Source organism: Mustela nigripes, chromosome 1, assembly GCF_022355385.1.
Source record: "Mustela nigripes isolate SB6536 chromosome 1, MUSNIG.SB6536, whole genome shotgun sequence".
NCBI lineage: Eukaryota > Metazoa > Chordata > Mammalia > Carnivora > Mustelidae > Mustela > Mustela nigripes.
In genome coordinates this window covers 167,892,738-167,910,806 of record NC_081557.1, presented here as the reverse complement: position 1 = coordinate 167,910,806, position 18,069 = coordinate 167,892,738, and the positions used below count along the sequence as shown (strand labels likewise).

The following is an 18,069-nucleotide window of genomic DNA, read 5'->3' as shown; positions in this document are numbered from 1 at the left end:
TGCTTACCTTTCCCTATCAAGCCTGTGAATGGAGATTCCCACGAGACTTGGATGAGCAGGTCTGAAACCAGTGGTCTTTGAATCATCCCAATGCATTGTGTCATCTATATTTAGTAATAAGTATCTCATTTTTCAAACGCTGTTATGGCTGTTAAATTGTGCATAAAAGGCTATTTCCCCTAAGTCAAAGTCGGGTGGAGAGTACAGATTGCTAGTTTTACCTAGTTATTCCTCATATTTTATTTAATTGATATTTATTGGGAAGGATACATTCTTTGGAGACCTCTTTTGGAGAAGGGTCTGTTATTAATATAGTAATATTTCCAATTATTTAAATGAATGTCCTCAAAATGTGATGGTTGAGCTGTTCTTGTGGTAATAGAACTTAAATCCTGGAAATCATTACAGAATTTGAAATGAAAAAAACTGAACCATCCAGATAGCACTCTGTTTAAAATTGCCATATGCATTCTCTTTTATACTCTGCTTTATTTTTTCTTCATCAGACTTGTACCACTGAACATTGTATATTTGTCTCTCTGTTTGTTGTCTGTCTCTTCCTACTATATAAACCATGAGTGTAGGGACTTAATTCTGTTTACTGTTCTACTTTACTGCTTAGAACAATGTCTGACACAGAATGAGAAACTTAAGTATTTGGTGTGTAAGTGTGTAAAACCCTTCTTATCTCACTTTAGTGTATCCTCTTCTGGGGACTGCCCTCTCCATTTTATCTTCAGTTGTCCTTTAGCTTAATATTTCCAAAACACAGATCCTGATGTAAATGATCTTACTCTTAAGCCCTTTTGCCTACAAAATGACATCAGTCCTTAAGCATATCTCACTTACTACATTGCTGTTAGTTCTCTTTGCTTTAATTAGACCTCTGAGCTCCTTGAGGAAAAAAACTTTGTTGTCTTCATCTGCTTATCCTCACCCCCCCACCCCCGTGCCTGCCATACTATCTGAAGGTGCTTAAGAAATGTTGTAGAATGAAGGAGTAGTGTTTTACATGTGAAAAGAATCTCCAGTCCAGAGGTAGTATGGTACCTGTTAATGATTATGCTGGAAGTTAGCCCCAGAGGTAGATTCCCTTAGTCCAGGGTTTTACCACTAATGAGAATGGATTTCAGCTTTTAACAAAAAGCATTTTGTTTCTTCACTTGCAGATATTGATGATGTTAAGAAATACAAACCAGGTTACTTGGAAGCTACGCTTAATTGGTTTAGATTTTATAAGGTGCCAGAAGGAAAACCTGAAAACCAGTTTGCTTTTAATGGAGAATTCAAAAACAAGGTGAAAATGATCATCTTTATTTGAAAACGGACCTTGTGATACTTGTACAATACTTCTTTCAGTTTGGGGCATTTCTTATGTGAATATTTTTATGTAACATGGTAACAAAAGTGCTTTATATTGACTTCAATATTTAAGGACATTTTATCATATATATTTAAGAGGATTTTTTTTTTCAGGAGATCTAAGTGAATTAATAAGCTTTGATACATATATATATTCATCTCTTTATCTATTGACAACTCCCTCATCTCAGAATATGAAGGATTTCCATGGTTAGTCTAACTGCAAACTGTGTATGAAGAAGCTTCCATTTCCTATCCCGGAGAGGAGAAAGTTATTTACTTTACTTACTGTAAATCCAAAGGGGCTTCCCCCTTAAGAGTTCAGTCTACCATGACTGACTTTTGAATTATTTTACTGTCATAGGATTTTTCTATTAGAATATCACAGAGTTACCATGAAGTTTGTCTGATATGACACAAATGGAGAAAATGAATCAAAGACATGAGGTCTTAAGTCATGGAATATTTTTTTATTATTATCACCATTATTTAAATTACACATACACCAGCACTTATGTGGGTACTAATAAGTAAAGTATATGTAAAGTAAGCAATGTGAATGGAAACTTAAAAATTATAATAAATATCTTGCTATATAAGAATTTATTGCTTGACCTAGTATTTTTGAAGAGGTGCATTCAAAGAATCCTTAAGATCTTGAGCACTTTGTCTAAGACTTAGTAAATGTAGATATAAAATCTGTTTTCAAATAGATACTCTTTTTTTTTTTTAAGATTTTATTTATTTATTTGGCAGAGATCACAAGTAGGCAGAGAGGCAGGCAGAGAGAGGGGGAAGCAGCAAGCAGAGAGCCCAGTGCGGGGCTGGATCCCATGACCTGAGCAGAAGGCAGAGGCTTAACACTAAGCCACCTAGGTGCCCTGATACTCTTTCTTAAAAAAAAAAAAAAAAAAAAATTAAAAATTTATAAGATAAATTATTTTTTGTTTTTTTCCTGTAAAAAATTTTATATTGTATATTTTTCATTTGAACTTTTGTGGCTCCTTATTGCCTCAGGGTAAAATTGCTAAATCATGAATTTATAGAATGAGGTAATTTGGGGTGGTTTTTTTTGGTTGTTGTTTTTGTCTTTGTTTTCTTTTGCTTGATTTTGATAAATACTAATTTTTTTTCTGAGTGAAGACTAGGTCAATTATACAACCTGATTTTGGAGCATTGCTTTTTACCACTTCTGTATAAAATATAGTGCCTAACTCAGGAAAATTAAATTGTATCTCTTCACCATGTTTTTTTTTACTATTATGTTATGTTATTCACCATACAGTACTTAATAGTTCCCCATATAGTTTTCCATGATTCATTGTTTGCCTGTAACACCCAGTGCTCATTGTAATGTGTGCCCTCCTTAATCCCCATCACTAGGCTAACCCATCCCCCTAGCCCCCTTCTGTCTGAAACCCTCAATTTGTTTCCTGGAGTCCAGAGTCGCTCATGGCTTGTCTCCCCCTCCAATTCCCCCCCTTCATTTTTCTCTTCTGATGTCCTCCATGCTATTCTTTGTGTCCCACATAGAAGTGAAACCATATTTGAAAAGATGACACCATGTTTCAAAAAGATTTTTCCTGCCAACTCCTTTAAGCAGGTCGAAAAGTGATTCTAAATAATCATAATTATCTGAATGATTTGGTTAAAAATTTTTCTTTGTATTATCTGGACAATAAATTGGCTTTTTTGTCCCAAATCTTAAGTGGAACTCCCCGGTACTGTCTCTTTGGGCCATACTCCTGTATCTCAGGCAACAATAGAGCTGAAAGAACTTTTATTTCCCCCCCAGAAGTACATTTCTCATTATTACATCTTGGTTCCCAAGATTTTTATTTTCTTCATTTCTTACCATAATGTGTTTAGTTGTCATAGAAAGAGAAAGGAGGTAGTATGAATTAGTTAATATATAAGGACCCTCCTTAAGGAAAATTAGCAACATTAGGAGGAGAAAAATGAAATTTGCTGCTTTGGAATAACAAAGCAAGTGTTCCTTTAGATAGTCTTCTAGATACGGATCTAGCAAGAGGTATATATTGTTGATTTTGCATTTTGGGCCACAGTAGGAATTTATACTAAGAAAAAATTTGAGAATGTTTAAGAGGCTTACTACTTTTAGACAGTGGATATTCTAAAATGATTATACAATTAGACTGCAGTTTTGATGGTGATGGAATTAATAGGTATATGCTTACTTACAGGCAAGGGGCTAGACTAAGCACTTTGCATACAACTTGTTTATCCTTTCAGCAGCTGGTTAATTTTAATCAGGTGTTGGCAACTTTTTCTGTAAAGCACCAGGTAGTAAATATTTTAGATTTTGTAGGCTATTTGGTTTCTGTCACAACTTCTCACCTCTGCCATTGTGGGGCTAAAGCAGTCATAGGCCATGTCACAAATGAATGGGCATGACTCTGTTCACTAAAACTTTATTTACAAAAACCCGTGGTGAGCTAGATTTGGCCTATTTGGGCCTAGTTTACCAACCCCCAAATTCCATGATCTCAATTACCTTCTACTTAACAGATGAAGAAGTTGAGAGTTAGATAAAGTAACTTGCTCAAAAGTCACACAGCTGATAAATAAGGGTGCCAGAATTATACTCAGGTTTGCCTGACTCCAGAGCTCATATTCTTAAAAATAAGCTGTCATAGTGAGAATAGTTCCATGTTAGTATAATGATGTGATCTTTATGTCTATTTTTGGTTTGAAATAGGCTTTTGCTCTTGAAGTTATTAAATCTACTCATGAATGTTGGAAAACATTGCTTATGAAGAAGTGTGATGGAGGGGCTATAAGTTGGTAAGAATTCATCTTTTCTATGTAATGTTATTTTATTATTAATGGTACTAAACAGCTATATTATACTAGTCAGATAAAAAAGGAGAGTTGGATTTTTTTTTTTTTTTTCATTTAAAAAATGCTTATGGAGCACCCATTTGGAAAGCAGTACCAACTGCTGGACACTATCAAAGTAGGAATTGACATGGTCCCTTTTCTCAGATTTATAGTTTAGTGGGGGATTCTATTGAGTAAATAGGCATTTTAATTATAATACCTTGTGATGTATGCAAAGATGGGATTAAAAAAGTGATTTTTCAATATGCAAATAGTTATTTTGTTTATGTGTGACTACTACATCATTTCTTGGTGAAATAGTAATAAGCCTTTTTATCCAACATGATCTGGGTCACTAGCTGATTGATGAAAGGGAATCAAACGATAGTAACATACATAACTCATTTTTTCCTATTTTAAAACATTTAAACGTACATTTATTTATTCCTCTTTGGATATAGGGCTAAGACCTTTTCTGTATATGTTCCAAATAAGTTACATATATTCTAACATAATATAGAATAGAAAACCACGATAAGATCCTCTAATCCTTAAACTCCTTACAGTTAAGAACTCTTAAAGATTCTTAGGTTCTGTTTCCTAAACCTTTTTTTACAGTTTTCATACCCACACTACTTTGACACCAGTTATTATAGTGAGTTACCTTTATTGAGGCTTTTTAGCCTTTGTAGTTCTAGAGCCTGCTTAGTGTTTATAGAATCTGTTCTTTTTCCATACTCCCTTCTTTGATGAGCATAATTACCACTTAAATTATGAAATAGTAACAAGGGCAACTCACATCAACAGGTTTAGAAAAAAAAAACAGTGGGCTCTTGATAAGTCTAACTGTAGGAAGCAAACACAGATAGTCATTTTAGAGAGTAGAATGGCACCCAACTTCATTGTCCCCTTCTCGGAATCAGGAGAAATTCAGAAGTTATTCACTCTTCAACAAATACTGATTTGAAGGTCTTCTGCCAGGGACTCTGCTGATACTAGGATTATTGGTGTGACTATAATAAAAAGAATCCCTGCCCTTCTGGAGCATGAAGTCTGGGAATCAATAGAAGTGTTAAAGCTATCATTATAATAGGGTTGCCTGGGTAGCTTAGTCGGTTCAGTGTACAACTCTTAATTTCACATCAGGTCATGATCTCAGGGTTGTGAGATCAAACCCCTTGTCAGGCTCTGTGCTGAGCATGGAGAATCCTTGAGACTCTCTGTCTCCCTCTCCCCCTATTCCCTGCTCACATATTCTTTCTCTTTAAAAAAAAAAAAAAAAAAAAAAAAAAGATGAAATAATTAGAGTAATCAGGTGGAATAAATAATTAGTCTAAAGAAGTAGTTTATCCATGTCATAGAGAGGCTCATCTTGCCTATAACACACATGCATGGGAATTATACTCCTCTTGTAAGTTCAAGTAACACTGTCAGTTCACTAATCTCCTTATCTCCTTTCTTCTTATGTCTTATGCAGACCACTCTTTTTTAGCATAATCTTAAAATTGACTTGATTGTTTCTAATTTAATTAATACAGTTTATTAACAAAACTGGGTATAACTGAATGCCTTCTGGTCCTGACTATCCTAGTAATTAGTAGACCTAGGTATCCTTCATGATATTCTGAGATATTCTAAGTGAGATATTCATGTGGTGAGCTCCTCTAAAAAGGAGTCTCTCAGTGTCCAGAGAAGTATTTGCTTGCTGTTTGCTTTCATCTCCTTCCTTAATGGTACTTTCTGAAAAGCTTTTGCAGTCCATGTTTTCCAGGTTCCTCAGCTACACAGCTAGAGGCTGTTGATTTGGTTAGCTTTTCTATAGCTTGATGTCATTCCTTCCATGCTGAGTGTAATTATCTTTACTCTGAGGGTAACTTCATTTGTACTCTCTGGAGTCATTTTTCTGTAGTCTCCTAGGTAATGATAAGGATTATGTTAACAGTAAGAATTGTCATTTATTGAACTTTGTACTATTTTTTGGGTTCAAAGTGTTTAGTATGTGTTATCTTAATTAATAGTCAACAAGAATTCTGTAAGATATGTATCATTGTCTCCATTTTACTCATGAGGAAATTGACAGCACAGAGAGATTAAGTAATCTAAGGTCACACTGAGTAGTAGAGCCAGGTTTTAAGCCAGATTCCAAATGTACTCTTACCTCTGTCTTTTCAAGGAAATACAACTAAATAATTTTTTAGCTTAAGAATTTTCAGGACATAAATTTCTGGGCATAAATTTTATGCATCTAGATATTGTAAAGTCAGAATCTTCAAATTTTAACTCATTTTGTTCATTATTTTCTTATTTTTATCACTACTTGATTTGTAAAAATATATTCACAATAGTAAAGTTTTTATTCCCTTTGTCTTAGTAAATTTCTTCTTTCTCTTTATTCCTTAAAATATACACTGTTACTGATTAGTGACCCCCCGCCCCATTCCTTTTTAGCCTATTTTCCCTACTCAGTTGAGTTTAGGTCCACATTTTTTTTTTTTTAATCACAACATTTCTCTCAAATCACATATAGTATGTTATATTTACCTAGGAAAACTGGAAAATTCAGGCGCACTGTCTCCTTCTTTAAACCCAGTGAATTAGGCTGAGGAGTAGGGTCTAAGCATCTGTGTTTTAAAGCTTCGTACGTAAGTGCCTCTGATAAGCCTCTCTGCTCAAGAACCACAAAGTCCCAACTTCTCAGAGAAGAATAAACAAGACCTTCTAGGATTTGGCCCCTGCTACCTGTCTGGCCTCATTTTCCATCACTTCTGACCTTGTCATGTGCAACAACGTAGAAACACTTGTTACTCCACAAACACCATGCTCTGATTGACCTCCAGTCCATCATGCTGTTTCCTTTGCCACTATTTTCTTCTCATTTCTTTCTCTTTTTTTTAAATTAACATATAATGTATTATTTGCTTCAGGGGTACAGGTCTGTGAATTATCAGTCTTAACAATTATCTCTTAACAATTCACAGCACTCATCATAGCACATACCCTCCCCAATGTCCATAACCCAGTCACCCTATCCCTCCCGCTCCACCTCCCAGCAACCCTCAATTTGTTTGCTGAGATTTGGTTTGTCTCCCTCCCCAGTACCATTTTGTTTCAATTTTACCCTCCGTACCCTCCACAACCTCCTGCCCTGCCTCTCAAATTCCTTACATCAGGGAGATCAAATGATAATTATCTTTTCTCTGTTTGACTTATTTCACTTACCTTCTAGTTCCATCCATCTCATTGCAAATGGCAAGATTTTGTGGGTTTTTGGATGGCTGCATAGTATTCCACTGCCTATATATACACACATCTTATTTATCCATTTATCTGTTAATGGACATTTAGGTTCTTTCCGTAGTATGGCTATTGTGGAGATTGCTGCTATAAACTTTTGGATGCACATGTCCCTTGGGATCACTACATTTGTATCTTTAGGGTAAATACCCAGTAGTGTGATTGCTGGGTTATAGGGTAGCCCGATTTTCAACTTTTTGAGGAACCTCCATACTGTTTCCCAGAGTGGCTGCACCAGCTTGCATTCCCACCAACAGTGTAGGAGGGGTCCCCTTTCTCCACATCCTCACTAACACCTGTAATTTTTAGCCATTTTGACTGGTGTGAGGTGGTGTCTCACTGTGGTTTTGATTGGTATTTCCCTGATGCTGAGTGATATTGAGCACTTTTTCATGTGTCCGTTGGCCATCTGGATGTCTTCTTTGCAGAAATGTTTGTTCATGTCTTCTGCCCATTTCTTGATTGGATTATTTGTTCTTTTCATGTTGAGTTTAATAAGTTCCTTTTAGATTTTGGATACTAGCCCTTTACCTGATATGTCATTTGCAAATATCTTCTCCCATTCTTCTCAGTTGTCTTTTGGCTTTGTTGACTGTTTATTTGCTGTGCAGAAGGTTTTGATCTTGATGAAGTCTCAGTAGTTCATTTTTGTCCTTGCTTCCCTTACGTTTGGCAATGTTTCTAGGAAGAAGTTGCTGCAGCTGAGGTCAAAGAGGTTGCTGCTTGTGGTCTCCTCAAGGATTTTGATGGATTCCTTTCTCTCATTGAGGTCCTTCAACCATTTTGAGTCTGTTTTTGTGTGTGGTGTAAGGAAATGGTCCAGTTTCATTCTTCTGCATGTGGCTGTCTAATTTTCCCAACACCATTTGTTGAAGAGACTGTCTTTTTTCCATTGGACATTCTTTCCTGCTTTGTTGAAGATTAGATGACCATAGAGTTGAGGGTCTTTTTCTGGGCTCTCTATTCTGTTCCATTGATCTATGTGTCTATTTTTATGCCCGTACCATACTGTCTTGATAATGACAGCTTTGTAATAGAGCTTGAACTCCAGGATTGGGATGCTACCAACTTTGGTTTTCTTTTTTAACGTTCCTCTGGCCATTTGGGGTCTTTTCTGGGGTTCCACATAGATTTTAGGATTATTTGTTCCATTTCTTTGAAAAACATTGATGGTATTTTGATAAGGACTGCATTAAACGTATAGATTGCTTTAGGTAGCATAGATATTTTCACAATATTTGTGCTTCCAGTCCATGAGCATGGAACGTTTTTCCATTTCTTTGTGTCTTTCTCCATTTATTTCATGAGTACTTTCTAGTTTTCTGAGTACAGATTCTTTGCCTCTTTGGTTAGGTTTATTCCTAGGTATCTTACGGTTTTGGGTGCACTTGTAAATGGGTTTGACTCCTTAATTTCTCTTTCTTCTGTCTTGCTGTTGGTGTATAGAAATGCAACTGATGTCTGTGCATTGATTTTATATCCTAACACTTCACTGAATTCTACGAGTTCTAGCAGTTTTGGAGTGGAGTCTTTTGAATTTTCCACATAAAGTATCATATCATCTGCAAAGAGTGAGAGATTGACTTCTTGGCCGATTCGGATTCTCATTTCTTGAGCTAGCTAACTTACTCCTCTTTTTGAGACTTGGTTTTGACTTTTTACTTTCTATAGGAAGCTTTCCTTCAGATGAGCTGGCATTTGAGGACACTACATTCCTTGCTCCCTGTGAGCTTCTGTCATTGCATTTATAGTTACTGCTTGGTTTATGAATTTGTCTCCTCTTCTGGAACATAAGGTCCTCAAAAGCAGATAAATAAAGATACTTTATTCATCTTTATGTTCCTTATGCCTGACATGTAATACCTGTTGGAGTAAATTGTTTACTGATATTTTAAAACCAACAGGTAGTTGTTGTTTTTCAAATCTAGTACGACTCTTCTGCTTCCAGGATCCCTGCATGTATTAAATTCTGTAACTGATACTTTGAATAATCTTCTTTGTGTTGTTTTATTCTTTTTTTCCATTGCTTAGTATTTACTACTAAGAAAGCTACATATTCTTTTACTACTTTTTCTACTTTCCTACTTTATACTACTACTTTTACTACTATTCTTTACTACTGAGAAAGCTACATATTTTTTAAACAGAGATAATTTGATTATTTTTATTCTTCCATAAAGTAACTTTCTACTGTGTTGTAGGAGAAATAGAGTTTTGCCATTTAAGCTTTACTCTTCAGCCCCTCTTAGTCTTTCTTCCACCATGGCTTATTTATCTAATTTTTAAGAAATCAGAGATGTACTGTTTATTTTGCTAGTTTATTTTTTTTCACCATTATTTATCCTGACCCATCTATTTTCCAGATTTTTCAATTTTTTCATGTTTTGATTCCAGATGCACTTCTAGAACATCTGAATTTTTTTAATTTAATTTTTAATTCATTTTTACTTAAATTCAGTTACTTGTCATTTATTCATAAGTTGTTTTATGTTACTTTATATTACAACTACTTTCTTATTTAATGTACTTTATATAGTACTGTCAGAATTATCTTTGACAGATACACATGTGATTGTCATTTTTTTGCTTAAAAACTTCTTGTGGCATCCTTTGATCTTGAATATAATCCAGCTCTTCTATATATTAAACAGCAGGTCCAGACCTACTTTTCCAGCCTCATGTTCTATCCCCTCCTATCTCATTGTCTTTCCTCCATGAATATGTGCTCATTCTTCAAGAAGCAGTTCTGCAATGAACTTTTATTTCTTTTGGGCAGATTACCTGTGCTCTCAGGTCATTGCTATATACTCCTCTGTGTAGAACTTGGTATGTTTTATTATTTTTTTCAAAGATTTTATTTATTTATTTGACAAAGATCACAAGTAGGCAGAGAGGCAGGCAGAGAGAGAGGGGGAAGCAGGCTTCCTGCTGAGCAGAGAGCCCCACGTGGGGCTCTATCCCAGGATCCTGGGATCATGACCTGAGCTGAAGGCAGAGGCTTCACCCACTGAGCCACCCAGGTATCCCTGTTTTATTATTATTTTTTTTTATGCTTTGAGTTTGTATCTCAGCACTTAGTGACAGGACTTGACACATAGTAGGTAGTTTACACATGCTTACTGAATAACTCTTAAGTATTACAAATATATAGATATGTTCTTCCAAATTGTGTAGGTCTTAAAATTGTTTCTTTTTACCTTTCTAGAGGAAGGTGTATTTGATCTATGTATGTAGAACTCCAGTTCTTTTAGCTTTCTATAGATTTACTTCGGTGTCAGTTTTATTCTGTAAACTCTTGAGGTTATGGTCCAAAATCATTATCATCATTATCATTCTTAGCTCTTTAAATTTTTTCTCTTCTTTTTTCTTGACTACTTTGCTTTAGAATGAAAAGTCTTGGCAAATCTGTATCCTGGACACTGTCTTTGAGGATTCTAATGAGTGTGAGCCTTTGTCTGTTTTGAGATTGTGTGGAAGAAAATAATTTTCTCTTTACTAAAATGTTCCATATTGCTTGCCTTGTAAATTTCATCTTCTATATGTCTATTTATTATTTGAAGGTATCTTTTTATATAGTGAGTCATTTTGTACTATTAGGTATCTATTAACGCACCTTTTTACTATTTTTGATTGAAGTTTGGTTTGTCATCCGCGGCATTTTTGGTATTGCTGATCATCTGATGTCATGTCTGCTTATTTTGGTTAGCAAGATTGTGTATAGACTATATAATGTTTGTAAATTTAGAACAAAATATTTAATATCATATTATAAAAAGGAAAGCAGCAGTCTCCTTAGTCCTTATTTTAAATCTCATTTATTACAGACACCTTCATCTGAGTCATTCCTTCCTTTAAAAGATTATAGTGCTTCTTCTTTTGCAGGCCATAATTGTAGTTTAAGACTAAAGAGAATGCCTAAGTATTATAAACTCCATAGGGGTTCAGTATTATATCCCCAGCATCTAAATATTTCCCTAACATTTAGTATAAGAATAATTTTTGAATCAGTAAATATGAATCAGTATTAGCTATTTTTACATAAGGGCAATTTACAGAAAATAAAAATGTTTCTGATAACATTCAAACTTTCAAAGTACATTAAATCCGGAGGGAAATATATTACAACCCAGGTTGTATACTTTATTAACTAAAAGGATGTCAGTGAGGAAGTTGGCACTGTTTTTCGCTAATGGTAGTAGAAGAGCCTATTGGAGAAAAAGTAAGAGGCTTTGTGATCTCTCATCTTTATATTGGTGTACCTTGTACCTTGTAAGAATCTCTTAAGTCTATTTGTATATACCTTCCATTTCATTCTTGAAACAGCCGTACACATAATTTGTCCAACATGAAAATGGCAGAATCTCTTGGCTTTCCTCAGTTCCATTGGTTACTTGTCAAGATATTTTACTGGGGCTATTAAAAAGTTACTCAGGATTTTAAAAATTTACATTGTTGGCTTTAATATTGACTCTTCTACCATTTCTGTTGATGGTTTGCTTTGTTGTAGCAGCAGAGGGTTACTTTAGAAATAGGTTATCAGATTTAACATAAAATCCTGGATATTCAGTTAAATCTAAATTTTAGAGCGATACATCTTTTAAAAATAAATGTCTCATGCAATATTTGAGACATACTAAAAAATAGTTTGATCTTATTTGAAATTCAAATTTAATTGGGTATTCTGGATTTTATCTGGCAGCCCTATTTAGAGTAGATTCCCCTGTTTCTTAGCATCATTTTCCCAGAATTTCCAAGGTATGTTTTACTTAGGTTTAGTTGTAATGTTAAAAACATTGTAACTAGCATATTTAGCATACCCCGTGCTTTCTTCAGAGGACTAGGACTTAAGACTTCGCAGTGTCTAGTTTTTTGCCCTGTTCTTTTAAAATGTAGTTTTGACATTCTTTAGGAAACATCTGACTTATAAGGCCTTACCTTTTTCAGTTTTTAGCGTACTTAAGTATGGGCTGTGGAGAAGAGAATACAAAATAGTCTTAAAGATAATGCCAACTTGCATCAGATTTTATTCATGCCAAGAATGAAAATAAATCCCACATTGTGAGTCTGGATAGAAAGCAGAACAGCCACTTAACAGTAATTGCTGTATACCCAATGTCTGATTACAGACAGATGTAATTACAAAGATAAATAACTAGACAGATCTTTTTATCCATATATCCCAAAATTTCACAAAAACCATTATGAAAGTGCATTTGATAATATATCATTTGATAATATATATCTCTCAGGTCCACTTGGAGGGCAAGTATGTGTGTGTGTTTCATCTTCTTTAGGGATCTGCTAATTTCCCTTTGGTTTTAACTCCTTCACTGCCTCTTTTTGTATCCATTTTAATCTAATTTCTTTGATGAAATTTTTAAAAACTATTCTTAGTATCTTTGGGAGGAATGATGCCTCTGCTTCCCTCCAGGAGATAGGAAATACACAGTGGGCAACATGCTTAAGGGGATAGCCTACCATTCCCTGTCCTGTGGGAAGGCCTTGACCATGGAAGGGGCTTCTCTCTATGCCTCCCTGAGCTTCCCTCCCCAGAAGAAGACTGAGTTTTCTATTCATGTGCCTTCCTCTCACCACCCTTAGCTTAGCCTTCCATACCTAGATGAGGGATTCCATAGCATCTTTCACTGGCCAGTTGTAGTGTTTATCACCTCACCTAGATGAAGATTCTTCCTTATAGTCATCATTCCATGTGTCAGGTTTGGTTTTTCTCACTAAAGTCCAAGTATAGTTGTGTTGTACAGTCTTTTATATACCAGGAGATTATTTAGATTTCTATACTATTATTTAAATTAAAAAAAATTTAGAATGCATAGTGCTATGGAACACTATGTTTATAACTGCCTGAAAGAATGTACAAATATCTCAGTTTATATTCATTAGGTCCTTTTTCACTGGATGGAAATAAATTACTGGAGTTCTGCATTCAGTGTAGAGTATTTGGAATTGGTTTTCTTTTTTAATTGCTTCTTTTTTTTATCCCAATTAATAATAACATTGTCTTTTCCTCTCCAGCACAAATGTGCAGGTATGTGACAGCCCTTTCCATTGCACTCAAGAGGAAGCAAGATCAATAGTTGAACTGGTAAGGGGCAAATACTCAAAGCATCCTTTAACCTTAAAAACTTCATGGGGAAATCTAGCAGAAATTCTGAAAAAATCCAGCAATGAAATGTACCAAGTATTTTGAGAAGGATAGTTAAAAAACAACATTAGAATCTATTCTTTTTTAATCTGGAGAATTGAAAATCTTTTAGTTGAATTTTTAAATTCTGTTTTCTGAAGTACATTAACCACATTGGGGCACCTGGGTGGCTCAGGCAGTTTAAGTGTCTGACTCTTGCCTTCAGCTCAGGTCATGATCTCCTGGTTGTGGCGCTGTGCTCAGCAGGGAGTCTGCTTGAGGATTCTCTCTCCCTCTGCCCATCCCCCCACTCATGTTCTCTCTTTCCTTCTGTCAAAAAAAATTTGAAAAATAAGGTACGTTAACCACTTATTTCATATGAAGCTACTTTTCTTAATATCACCAACTCATTGTTTATATGCGTTTACTCTCCTGGTACTGTCCTGTTCCCATGAGTAACCTACCATCCAGTGTCTAAATTATGATTGGCTGCTGGTGCATGTGCATTTTGGCTCAAGAAAAATGAAAGAAAACTATTTCTCCTTTTTTTTTCCCATTTAGTTGGGCTGTCTAGCAAGCTTTCCTGCTAGCTAATGATATTCTTCGATTTTTATATATCTTAGTGATAAGGCTGCCCGGAGGCAACTGAATTTTTTTAGGAAATTAATGCTTGATTTGGAAACCACTAAATAAGAAAATTCATATTCAGATAACCAGGTAATGTTGCTATATAAAGTGTGTTCAGGAGTTGTCATAGGCTAGAAATCCCATTTATAAATTAAGTTTTTCTTTTTAATCTTAAACTGATTATGAGATTGAAGCTAGTGAATTTAGATCTTTACTTCAGGAACAATAAAAGTGTTTTCGCACTATGGCTGCTTTGAATTTCTTCCCCCACTAATTCACCAGCTGTTGAATTAGTACCTGCTGGGTTTGGTAAGATTCTAGGTACTAGGGATGCAGTATTAAAGAAAAGACAAGAAAAACCTCTGTCCTTATATAGTTAACATTGTAGTTGGGGAAATGGATAATAAATAAATACGTGGAAAATATATATAGCTGACCCTGAACAATGCAGGGGGTGTGGGTTGCTGACTCCCCTGCATAGTCGAAAATCCATGTATAACTTTTGATTCCCAAAAACTTAACTACTAACATCCTACTACTGACCAGAAGCCTTACTGATAACACAAATAGTTAACACATGCTTTGTATGTTATATGAATTATATATTGTGTTATTACAATAAAGTAATCTAGGGAAAAGAGAGTTACTAAGAAAATCATATGGAAAATACATTTATGGTATTGTACTATATTTATTGAAAAAAATCCACTTACAAGTGGACTTGTTCAAGCCCCTATTGTTCAAGGATGAACTGCAGTGTGTCTGAGTGCAATAAATTTTAGTATGAAAAATGAGCAGGGCAGAGGGGATGAAGTGCCAGGAGTGGGATTAAAGTTGTAGTTATTAAAAAGGGGTTAGGGGTAGCCTCACTAGGAGAAGACTGACATGAGTCAAGATTTGTAGAAGGTAAGAGTATTAGCCAAGTAGCCATCTGGAGGAAAAGCATCCCAGGCTGCAGTCCGAAAGGCCGTGAGACAAGAGGATTCCTGACATTTCAAGAAATACCCCAGGTATCACAGTGATGAGTAGAGTAGAAGGAGACTAGGGGAGATAGGAGGAGGTAAGATCAGAAATGTTCGGATCTGGATGTGGAAGCTGTGGCAAATTATTATGAAAGACCTTGTAAAATAGTCTATAAAGACTGTCTTAAGAAATTTGTTTCTTATTCTGAATGAGATATGGAACCACTAGCTAGTTTTAAGTGGAGGAGTAATGTGAATTGACTTAGATTTTTCAAGACCACTCTGGCTGCATTGGTGAAGACAGATTATAGGAGGTAGGGAAGATCAGGGAAGCCATTATTAGTAATGCAGGGTACAGTATCAGTTTATTTTCCCCATGTTTTCAGTTTTATATATATACGTAGGTTATATTCTGAACTTAGTTGTCATCAACATTTATAATTACTTCCTTAAGGAGAAAAATAAAGGAAAACAAAAAACTTTTTATCTTTGTCCAAGTAGTCTCTCTCTCAAATTAAGATTTTTAGTTTGGGATTTATAAATAATAGGTATAGTAGATTCTTGTCTTAAAATTAACTAGAAGATTAAAGTTTCTATCTTATATCCTGTTTTTTATTTGTCTCCTATCATGTTAGTAGGAAAATAATCCTCTTGGAAAAAAGAACAATTGGAGGCTATGGATGTGATTTAGGTAGATCTGAGTAATAAGATTAGAGCAGAAACCCTAACATCCAGGCTTAATTACATGGTATGGTAGCTTTGTTGTGCTTCATAATGAAGAAGGTGCTAAAACTGAATTTTTACTGAGAATACCACAGAAAATCCAAATGCAGAGAAATCAGTCCACCTTCACTACTTCTAATGGAGCATATTGTATATGGGATTTCAGCATTAAAAATGTGTAAGTCAGAGAACTGATCTTTTAGCATCTAGTGATTCGAACCCAGCTTAGATACTACTTTCTTGGGAAAATTTTATTAACTTGTCATAACAGAATTCTTTGTAGTTGGAGTATTCTGACTTGACATTTCATTTTTTCAGAACCACACTGAGATGTTTGAATCAAAAGTATTCTGGTCTATATTCCCAGATCTCCCTGTTTTGCTGTATACTGAGCATTGCATTGATGTCAAAGTGTTATTAGTTTTTGTTTGTCCTTTGGTTACTCAAAATAACTTAAGACATTGAAGTTACCTATCAGACTTGTTCACTTTCTGACCACATCAATCCTGGGATTATGTGGAATCAAATTACAACCTCAGAGTTTATTAGTGGGCTTATTAGAATGACTGAACACATTCTAACAAGTTTAATCAACAAGATCTATATTGATAGAATGCTCAGGACGAGTTGATTAGGTGAGATTTTTGGATAAATTAACTGCTTCGGCGAATGGATACTTTCAAATACAAAAAGAAAAGACATGGATTAATTAATAGAACTGTTGCAGGAAGCTTATATTCCTGAATATGTATTGATCAAAGCACAATTAAGTCTAAGTAGCACTGAGATAAAAAATCATTAACCAATTACCTGACAATATGTACAGGTCAAGTAGGAAGAATATTGTCATTATGACCAAGACAAAATAAAAGCCAACAGCCTGATGAGTATTATTGGAAGTATTTGAGAAAGAAAACAGAAAATAGCTACAGAAGTGATTTGTCATGCATAGGTCAGATCTTAAAAAGGATAGTAGATCTGAAGAAGAAGGAGAATCGAAATGATCAAAAGAATTAGGAGAATTTGTTTATGAATATGGATGTTTGATTATTTATCATCATGAAAGGCAAGGCTGTGTGTCAAAAGCAAAACTTGTGCAGATCTCTACACACGGGACCCACAGAGGCAGAGAACACTGCCCTTTTACCCTGGGAGTCTGGGCTACAGCATATGTCTCTGGCAACAGGAGTTAACCGTCTGTAATAGTTCAGCCACAGGACCACCCAATTTCATGTTTGGAGATAATTGTGTCTTTCTTTTAACTTTTAGGTAAGTTTATAGCCAAAAAAATATGAGACTTTGGCAATTTTTGAGGATGGTGTGACTATAAATTGGAGTTTTATTTCCAGGAGCAAGATTCAGCATTTATAGGGAACAAAGACCGTTTGTGTATATATGTGCACACATCATGTGATTTGCCTTCCAGATCTAATATTAGCTGCTATTGATGGCAATTTATTTGACTGCTGGGATTTAGGATGCTACTTTGAGGATCCTTTACTGGATGTAAATATTTCTTGAAAATATGAATGAGTTGATTGAAATGAAGTTTACAAGTTAATCTAATAGACATAAAATTAGAGAATGCATAGTTTTTTTCTACTACATGTGGACATGTCCAAAAATTGAGTATTCATCCACAAAAAGAGTTGCAAAAAAAAAAAAAAATGCCAGAGTTGATGTCATGTAGACAACATTCTCTTGTCTATATATAATGAAGTTACTAATTATTTATGAAAACATTAAAAGAAAAAACCTAAACCATATGTTTGGAAACTAACAACACTTCTGGATATGTTATACCTCAAAAAAAAATGTAAGGAATCATTAAATACTTAAAATTGAATGACAGCTGAATCACTATATGTCAAAACCTGCACAATACAGCAAAAACAGTTTTTGAAAGCAGTAAAATGATATAGCAGAAATAAAAATAGAGAGGTCAAATACTGAACTCTGTTCTTTTTCTTATCTTTTAACATAAAAAAATTACAAAGAGTAGAGCCATTTTTTTGTTTGTTTGTTTTTTAGTTTGGGGAAGGAGAGAATCTTAAGCAGGTTCCATGCCCAACATAGAGCCTGGCATACTGTTCAGTCTCATGGCCCTGAGACCAATAA

The 18,069-nt window shown here is 34.9% G+C and overlaps 1 protein-coding gene across 5 annotated transcripts in view; it reads left to right on the top strand.

Moving 5' to 3' along the window:
* Positions 1-18,069, top strand: part of PPA2 (inorganic pyrophosphatase 2) — an 87,379-nt gene that overhangs the window by 56,662 nt on the left and 12,648 nt on the right. For all 5 annotated transcript variants that reach the window (XM_059394954.1, XM_059394972.1, XM_059394983.1 and 2 more), the window contains 3 exons: positions 1,170-1,297; positions 4,082-4,167; positions 13,531-13,600. In XM_059394954.1, coding sequence (XP_059250937.1) covers positions 1,170-1,297; positions 4,082-4,167; positions 13,531-13,600 — 284 coding nt within the window. The remainder of the gene's footprint in view (positions 1-1,169; positions 1,298-4,081; positions 4,168-13,530; positions 13,601-18,069) is intronic.